The 10,000-nt window shown below is 27.5% G+C and overlaps 1 protein-coding gene across 3 annotated transcripts in view; it reads right to left on the bottom strand.

Annotated features, from left to right (window-relative positions):
- Nucleotides 1-1,126: 1,126 nt before the first annotated feature.
- Nucleotides 1,127-10,000, bottom strand: part of LOC111680551 (E3 SUMO-protein ligase PIAS2) — a 32,745-nt gene continuing 23,871 nt past the window's right edge. Inside the window, exons 9-10 of one of the 3 annotated variants that reach the window (XR_006941236.1) lie at nt 3,045-3,170; nt 1,127-1,644 (exon numbers count right to left, since the gene is read on the bottom strand). Coding sequence is in view for 2 of the 3 variants with exons in the window: in XM_023442216.2 (XP_023297984.2) it covers nt 1,541-1,644; nt 3,108-3,170 (167 nt within the window). In the remaining variant the exon portion in view is untranslated. Of the gene's footprint in view, nt 1,645-3,044; nt 3,171-9,142; nt 9,203-10,000 lie in introns of those variants that run through there. The other 2 variants (XM_023442216.2, XM_046953401.1) reach the window with 2 other exon arrangements.

Raw genomic sequence — 10,000 nt, 5'->3', positions numbered from 1 at the left:
GTTCAGTTCTAGTTCAGTTCTAGTTCAGTTCTAGTTCAGTTCTAGTTCAGTTCTAGTTCAGTTCTAGTTCAGTTCTAGTTCAGTTCTAGTTCAGTTCTGGTTCAGTTCTGGTTCAGTTCTAGTTTAGTTCTAGTTTAGTTCTAGTTCAGTTCTATTTCAGTTCTAGTTCAGTTGTAGTTCAGTTCTAGTTTAGTTCTAGTTTAGTTCTGTTCTAGTTTAGTTCTGTTCTAGTTCAGTTCTAGTTCTGTTCTAGTTCAGTTCTAGTTTAGTTCTAGGTCAGTTCTAGTTCAGTTCTAGTTCAGTTCTAGTTCAGTTCTAGTTCAGTTCTAGTTCTAGTTCCGTTCTAGTTCAGTTCTAGTTCAGTTCTAGTTCAGTTCTAGTTCAGTTCTAGTTCAGTTCTAGTTCAGTTCTAATTCAGTTCTAGTTCTAGTTAAGTACTAGTTCAGTTCTTGTTTAGTACTAGTTCAGTTCTTGTTCAGTTCTAGTTCAGTTCTAGTTCAGTTCTATTTCAGTTCTAATTCATTCTAGTTCAGTTCTAGTTCAGTTCTAGTTCAGTTCTAGTTCAGTTCTAGTTCAGTTCTAGTTCAGTTCTCGTTCATTTCTAGTTCAGTTCTTGGCTCTAGTTCAATTCTAGTTTAGTTTTAGTTCAGTTCAAGTTTAGTTCCAGTTCTAGTTCAATTCAAGTTCATTTGAAGTTCAGTTTTAGAACTGTTCTACTTCAATTTCAGTTTCGTTTCAGGCGTTGTTCAGTTCTAGATCAGCTGTAGTTTAATTTAAGTTCATTTGAAGTTCTACCTTAGTTTCAGTTCAGTTACAGACATAGTTGCGTTCCAGATCAGATAAATATAGTTCAGTATCGGTTATGAATAAAATATCTAGAGTTTTTGTTTTGTCAAAATCATATTTTTTTACAAATATGTTTTTTTTATTATAAAATTAATTTGTACCATTTATTGTACAACATCTTAATAAAAAAAAACTTAAAAGAAAACATAAAAAATATTTAATAATAATGGAATATTATATGTAAATTAATAATAAAATTACATAAGTATATAATTAATGTTTTTTAAGTTTTTAAAAGTTAAAATTATTTATGGCAAAAAAAAAACAAAATTCACCAAATATACTTTTTTATGCATAAATTAAAGTTTTTAAACTCAGTCGGACAAAAAAGTTGTAAAAAAATTATACACATTACGTCTAACGTTTTCAAAAATAGAGTTTTCGAAATACATTTTCTGAGTACTTTCACTTTCAATATTTATCAAATTTTTGCATATCAAAACATGTTCATTCATTTTTTTTTTTTGGAAAAATTCTTACAAACTAGTTTTTAAAAGTGTCATTTTAAATTAATATTTTTATTTTAAAACATAAATTCAGTCCTTAAGGTATTACTGTTTATTTCGATCTGTTACTGTTTTTTTTATAAAGTATTTTTAAAATTTATAATTAAATTCTTAATATTAGTATTTAAAGAAACTTTTGCGTAATCTTACACAATATTAAAGAAAATAATAAACATTACTTTTTGGTTTTATCGTTTATAGGCACATTGGTTTAACATAAAATTACGTTTGGCTTCATCTGAGGTAAAACATTGATTATGATAAATATTTGTTGTTGTTGTTGAGGAGACATCTAAAAAAAAGTTAACAATTTATTATACAAATTACATATTTTGATATTAAACATACATATTTAGAAAAATTGTTAACATTTGCAAAAACTATTATATTTTTGACCTAAGTTTTTATATAACATGGAACGAAATCTTTTAAACACTGAATATGTAAGATTTACATCACCAGCCCACACAGAAGTAGTCGGCAATAAAAGAGAAATTGTACTAGCTTTAAGGTATAGGGAACAGTTAAGCTCTCTCTTTGCTCACAGGCTTTCATTAGTTCCTAGACTAAAGACCAGACTACAGACCAGATTAAAGACTAGACTATAGACTAAAGTATAGACTAGCTTATAGATTAGACTACAGACTAGACTATAGACTAGATTATATACTAGAATATGGAATAATCTATAGACTAACAATAGATTAGACTTAGACTAAAATATATACTAAACTATAGATAAGATTATAGACTAGACTATCTACTAGATTAAATACTAGGCTATGGAATAGTCTGTAGACACGACTGCAGACTAGACTATAGACTAGACTATAGACTTGACTATAGACTATACTATAGACTAGACTATAGACTATAGACTAGAGTATAGACTAGACTATAAACTAGACTATAGATTAGACTACAGACAAGACTATAGACTAGACTAGTCTATAGACTACACTATACACTAGACTATGGAATAGACAATAGACTGGACTATAGACTGGACTATAGACTAGACTATAGACTAGACTATAGACTAGACTATAGACTAGACTATAGACTAGACTATAGACTAGACTATAGACTAGACTATAGACAAGACTATAGACTAGACTATAGACTAGACTATAGACTAGACTACAGACAGGCTATACTATACATTAGACTATAGGCTAGATTATAGACTAGACTATGCACTAGGCTATAGTCTAGACTATAGATTATACTATAAACTAGACTATAGTCTAAACTATAGTCTAGACTATAGATTATTCTATAGATTAGACTATAGACTTGACTATAGACTAAACTATAGACAAGACTTTAGACTAGATTATAAACTAGACTGCAGACTAGACTAAAGACTAGGCTCTAACACGGTAACAAAAATCGAAGAAGTCTATAGTATAATCTATAGTATAGACTTGACTATAGACTAGACTATAGACAAGACTATAGACTTGAATATAGACTAGACTATAAACTAGACTATAGACTAGACTACAGACTAAAGACTAGACTATACTATACTATACAATAGACTACAGACTATAGACTAGTCTATACTATACAATAGACTATAGGCTAGATTATAGACTAGACTATAGACTAGGCTCTAACACGGTAACAAAAATGGAACAAGTCTCATTTTTTTAAATTAATAATTAAATAATAAATTTAAATACCAACATTTTTAAATAAAGAAGCCGATTTTCTCGATTTTCTAACTACAATCATTCATTCAATATTTACCCACATCCGAACGTATAGGACTGGCCGGTGGTGAGGGTGAATCTAAGGATATAACTTCATTATCTAAAAATATATTTAGAAAATTTAAAAAAAGTAAATTAATAAATATTTAATAAAATCGCTTATATATTTAGCGTTTGAAACCATTTCATTACCTTAGATTTTATATTATATATGTATACTTTTAACCAAGAGTTTTTCTTTTCTTTTTTTTTTCTTAAAATAAAACAACAATTTTTCTTTTGTTTTAAATGGATATTTTTTATACATATGTTTTCTTTTTTTTTTAATTTAATTCATTTTTATTTTTTTATTATTATTATTGAATAATTATTTTGTATTAATATTTATTCATATATTTTCTAGACTTATAACTTATAACTAAAATGATTTTGTTTTTTTTTTTTTTGTTTTTTTGATGAATGATATAGTTTTATTTTTGTTGTTTTTAGTTTAAAGAAATTTTTAGATTATAAAACTTAAACAAAAATTTTTTTGTAATTTATATACATTTGCTTAGGTTTTTTTTTACTTTTTCAATACTTTTTTATAAAGTAATTTATTAACAAAAATATTTATTTATTATATTTTTATAAAGTGTTTTTGTTTTCTTCTTTTTATTTAGTTTTATTTTTTTTAAATTTAGCTTTTTTCCATTATTTTATTCTTTTTTAGTGAAATATTGTGGTAGAGTTGTTTGCTTACCTCCTAAATTTTATTTATTAGAATAGAAAAAAGAATAGTCAAAAATTAAAAATTTTTAGGAAAAAAACAAACAATTTGAAAATATTAAAAGAAATAAAAAAAATAGCAACAGAATAGTTTTTTTATATATAAAATCAAGATATTGAAATGATTTCGTTACAGCTTTTTTTAAATTATTTAAATTTATATACAATACATAAATAAGTACAGAGATAAATACTTATTTAAAATTACTAAAATATAAGATTTATTTAAAACAAAATTTTAAAACGTCTTAATAAGAAAATTGGAAAAAAGTTGTTTTGACTGTTTTTAAAACTATTTTGAAATTTTAAAAAAAATTTCTTTAATTTACCAAAATATAACTCATTAATGTTTTGCCCCCCAAAATATGGCAATATTTTTATGGAATTTATAGTTTCTTTAAACTTTTATGATATCTCTAAGGGCGAGTTTTTCTGATAAAGATAATCTTCATTCTTTGGTTAAACCTGGTCGTGTTTTTCAGTTATCAGTTTAACTGAGTATAATTACCCAATTAAACTCAAGTTATAAGTGAGAAAACACAATTAACAAAAACAATAAAACAATGATTTCGGAAGAACAAAAACATAATATTTTAAGTAAATTGCAATTTTCTGATTTGTTTTGTTTCATTTATTATTGTTTATTTAACATTTTTCCAAAATTTTCCATTTTGCAAAAGTATTGTTTGATAAAAACAGCTGTTGTTTATGTTTTTGAGTGAAAAGTTGGCAATACTAACAAAGTTAAATGAGCTTAAATCTAAAACTGAAAAATACAATCGTCGGTTAAAATCCGCCTAAATTTGTTCAGAGATTAATCTAACAGCAAGTTAAGTCTAGTTTAACTGAGGAGTAAGAAACCCGAGAAAATATTTAAACAGTGGTTTAAGCTTTGTTTTATAAACGATAGATTAAACTTTTAAATGGTATAACAAACATTATAATTAAAGGTGTCTACTTGTTGTTTTGGCATCTCAAACCATATGCCACAATATCTTAAAAACCTGAAGTGATTTCTAAGGCCAGACTGGGGATTTAGTGCTGCTCAATCGTCAAAAACTGTGACTTCTATAAAATTTTATTGTCCTGTGTTATTGGCCCCTATTCTGCATTTCAATTCGAATCGAAATTTACTCCGTTTGGCAACTTTGGTATTCTGCATTTCGATTATGATGCAAAAATTTATTGGGTGCTAAGGCCACAAAAGGTTTTACCGATCATGATTGAAATAATTTAAAAATTTTTCAATAGATTTCCAAGGTTTACATGGGAGCACAGATGCAATGGCAAATGTTGTAGTGATTCATAGTCGAGAGTCTTACCCAAGCGTCTCATTTGCTAATAATGAGACCTATTAAACAATACCCACAGAATTCTATTTGTTTCCATTAAATTATGTAAATACAAGGTTTACAAGACTCAGTAATTCAGAGTGGGGAGTCTAACCCAAGTGTCTTATTTACTAATAACAAGACCTATTGCACAGTCCCATTAATACTCAGATTGCTTTAAGGTCAAATGACACGTAATATATACTAAAGTCTACTTTTTCAGAATCAGTTTGCATCGTCTTAGGGCGGGTTTCTTTCTACACAATTAAACTATTCTTAACTTGCTGTTGTATTAAATTCGGAACAAATTTAAGCGGACTTCAACTGATTATTGTGTTTTTCAGTTATGGATTTAAGATCAATGTTAACATTGTTAGTATTGCCAACTTTTCAGTCAAAAACATAAACTACGAACAGCTGTTTTTTTGCAAATATTACTTTTATAAAATGAACAATTTTAGATAAAATTAAAATCAATGTTTAAAACAAAAATAATATTGATAAAACAAATTAGAAAATGTCTACTTAAAATATTAAGTTTTCTCTTCTTCTAAATTCAACTTAAATTTAGAGAGGGTTTTTGAGTTGGCGATCAAATGCCAATCAGTAATCAGATTAGTTAATCTAATCTTATTACTGAAAACCACAAAACATAGATTAAACTAGGTTTAAACAAAGAATGTTGATTATCTTTATGAGAAAAATCAGCTCTTAACAAATTTGAAAGATAATTTTGATAACACTATTGTGGCTTAACGATTCCACCACCATTAATGTTCGGTCGGACAATTCCGAAATATCTATTAAACTACCATTTAAGGTTATCCCTAGGAAGTCAATCGTGACCCCATAAATTAAGGAGAGACAGCAAAAAGCTTAAGTATGTTTTTCGAGTGTCCACTCCGAAAGACGAAATAAAGCCAACCAGGTGGTTAAATATAAATGGATGTCATTGTCTTTTTCGGATACATTGACTCTATATCGAAGTGCTGGGGTCTTACTAATTCAGTTAATAGTGAACCGAATCCTTCTAAACCGGATTTTAGTCGAATTCATTGCTCTTCTTTTGAGATCGTAAGACTGACTGTAAATTATACATATTGAAGGATTGTAGGTTGTTAGTGTCTTTCAAAGATAACTTCTATTAAAAATAAGACCCAAATGGAAACTTTCTTCCTAGTTTATATACTGTTATAGTGTGAAATACAACATCGTAGTAAACCAAACTTCCTAATTGATAACAAAAACCTCAGAGTCGGACTAAACTATAGAAAGTATACGAATTTTAGTCGAATAATAGCCCATTTTTAAACTTGAAATTTGTCGAAAGATGTTTGATATTTTACAAGACTTTCTTTATAAGACGTTTCAATTTTTTTTAAATAAACATACTAATAATAAGTTCCGGTTTTGGAAAGTAAAAACTTTTTTTAAAAGTTTAGGTTTAAAAAAAAATATTAAGCAATTATTTATCAATTATACAGCGGAACTGTCAGAGTTCCTAAATAAAGCGTTTTTAATATTGTACTACTTATTCAATTTGCTTTTGGAATCTTTAGATTCCGTTGCCACAAGCCAACAACATTTCTCCACTATATTAGGTTTTGAAGATGTCGTGTTCTAGAGATTTAAAAAAAAAAACAAAACTTTTAGGGTTTAAGATATCGGGTAGGAAGAAGATATAACTTAGATAAAACTTCTCGCCAGATCGACCTTTAAACACAGAGTCGAATTTAAAAAAGTATATTTCGGATTCAGGTTTAACGGTCTATTTTAATAAGTCACCAAAATTGTAGTGTTTTTAATCTTAAATTGATCAATATTACTTTTCCTTTCTTTGGAACACTGTAACCACAAAGTATTTATAAAGTCCCTTCACACGAGTACACAAGTTATATGATCTGTCAAAATTTTCGAGAAAATACCGATCGGAAATTTAACAGTCGCAAGTCACAATAGGTCAGGGATGCATTCTTTTTTAGACACATACAAAAAAGTGAAACAGCTGTTTTCATCTTACTTTCTTATTGTTTTATACCAATCGTTTCATACAACATTTAGGGCGGGTTTCTTACTACTCAGTTAAACTAGGCTTAACTTACTGTTAGAAACTTTATAAAAAATTAATGTTTTATTTAATTATAATGTTTATCCAATTTCTAGACTGAAATTTCTACCATTTGTAGACTGAAATTATTCCCTTATTTAGAAGCTGGCAACGCAACTGGAGTTTAGTTACCACACATAATCGACCCATTAGACTTTTACGTACGTAGAGTGTGTGACGCGAACTGAAGTTTGGTTGCCACACATAATCGACCCATCAAGGGCACTTCACACGATCATACTGTAGGTACGTAAAGTCTAATGAAATTCCATTCGTATAACAAAAAAGAGAATAAAAGTTGTATGATTTATATTTTTTGTGTTTACACGATAGTATGATTCATTTACATATTGCGTTTAGACGATAGACACAAAATTTTAGCAGATCATAATACGTATGTGATCGTGAAAAGTCAAATTTAGACTTTTACATATGTAAAGTGTGATAGTGTAAAAGGTGCTTAAGGAGTTCTAAAGGAATCAATTGATGTTTTCGGAAAAGATTTTAATTATTACTTTCGAGACCATTTGACAATAGAATTTTGATGTCGTCATTATTTCAAGACTGAGTTTTGTGAAACATTTTTGCGATTCTAACGCACATTTCATGTTTTTATTAGCTGTTGTGTTTAAATCTTTAAAACCATTTGTTAATTTATCGAAAAATGTTTATTTTGTAAAGAATTCAAGAATTTATGTACTATATCTTGAAAATCGAAGTATTGTAGAAGATCTGAGGTCACTTATAGATTATTTTAGTGAAGTAAAGGAGCCAGTTGTGGCCTCCGGTAGGTTAGTGGTTAGTGTTCTAGTCTGGTAGACCGGAGGTGGTGGGTTCGATTCCCACCTGAGGCACTGGTTAAGGAGCGCACAACAGGCCCGATAGAGGCCTAGGTGTATGTCTTCGGATTTGATGTACATATGTACATCCTCCTTTCAAACTAACTAAAGGAGCCAGTTCAGTTTGAAAGAATTTAAGTAATATATCTCGAAAACCCGAAGTAGAGTCAAAAAGAGATCATTTATAGATTTTTTTTTTAGTAAAATATACATTGATCTCGGGGTTGTTGGCTCGTGAATGGAAATAAAGAAATTCTGTATAAAATTATTCGAGTTTAATTCCAAAAATAACAACAAATTCTTTAAATTACAATTTTCTTTTACTTTCCAAAACAAGAAGAAATTATTATTGAAAAAAATTCGTTACAGATTTTGTAAATGTATATATTTATAAAAAAATATATGTATATGCAATAAAAAATACATCATAAAGATAAGCTAAGGCATTTAATATTTTAAATTATATAATTGAGAATCAAAATAAGACTCTTTATAAACGATTAATTCATATTACCAGTACGAATTCCATAATAAAATACATACACTATTATTATTATTTCCTCAAACTGGATACGAACGCAAAGTTTTAGTTTAAAAAAAATTTCAAAAATATAAATAATTTTTTGAAAATAGCAATATGAAATACATATACATGAGTAAATAACATAGTAATAGGCGGGGATGTGTAATAGGCTCAATATGAGAATAACAACAAAATAAATTGTTTTTTAAAATGTTTGCAAATTTATATTTAAAAATTCTAACAAATTGCTAAAAAGTTTAAATAATTGTTTTATTTTTGTTTTTTTTTTTTTTGTGTTTACGAATTTGAGTAGTTCTTTTTTAATTATACTTTAATACATACAATGTATGTATATAACTTATTTTTCTAATATAATTATAATATAATTACTACATATACACTTCTAGTTTTAGATAATTTTCAATTTAATTGTTTAATAATAATATACTTAAATAAAACAAAAATTTTATTATATAAAAAAACTAAAATATTTTTATACTGTCTAAACATAATAGAAAATTATAATAGAGGCTGATAGTAGTCAAAACATAAATTATCTTCGAGCTGAAAATAAATCATAAAAAAAACAAACCATTTAAAAAAAAATTAAAACAAAATCACAGCACTGCGTAAAGAAAAATCAAATTAAATAGAAAAATAACAGAGAGAAGCAGCAACAAAAGAGTGAAACGTATAATCCAGGCATGGAAAACGTATAATCCAGGCATGGAAAACGTATAATCCAGGCATGGAAAATTATAATTTTGAAATATAAACCATAGTACTATTTATGTTTTAAAGTATTAAACCGCTACACTACAGAATAGACGTCTAGACTATAGACAACATTATAGACTAGTTTATAGACTAAACTATAGACTATAGACAAGACTAAAAACTTGACTATACACAATAATATAGACTAGAATATAGCAAGACTAGAGACAAGACTATAGAATAGACTATACTATAGATTTTACTAAGACTATACTATAGACTTTACTGTAGGCTACACAATAGACTATACTGAGACTATACTATAGACTTGTCTATAGACTACACTATTGACTTCTCTATAGACTAGACTATTGACATGTCTATAGACTACACTATTGACTAGTCTATAGAATAGTCTAGTCTATAGACTAGACTATTGACTATTCTATAGACTAGTCTATATACTAGACCATTCACTATTCTATAAACTAAACCATTGACTAGACTATAGTCTATTCTATAGTCTAGACTATAGACTAGACTTGACTATAGACTAGACTATAGACTAGACTATAGACTAGACTATAGACTAGACTATAGACTATACTATAGACTAGACTATAGACTAGACTATAGACTAGACTA

This window comes from Lucilia cuprina, chromosome 6, assembly GCF_022045245.1.
Source record: "Lucilia cuprina isolate Lc7/37 chromosome 6, ASM2204524v1, whole genome shotgun sequence".
In the NCBI taxonomy this organism is placed as follows: domain Eukaryota; kingdom Metazoa; phylum Arthropoda; class Insecta; order Diptera; family Calliphoridae; genus Lucilia; species Lucilia cuprina.
This window is presented reverse-complemented; position numbering and strand designations above follow the sequence as displayed.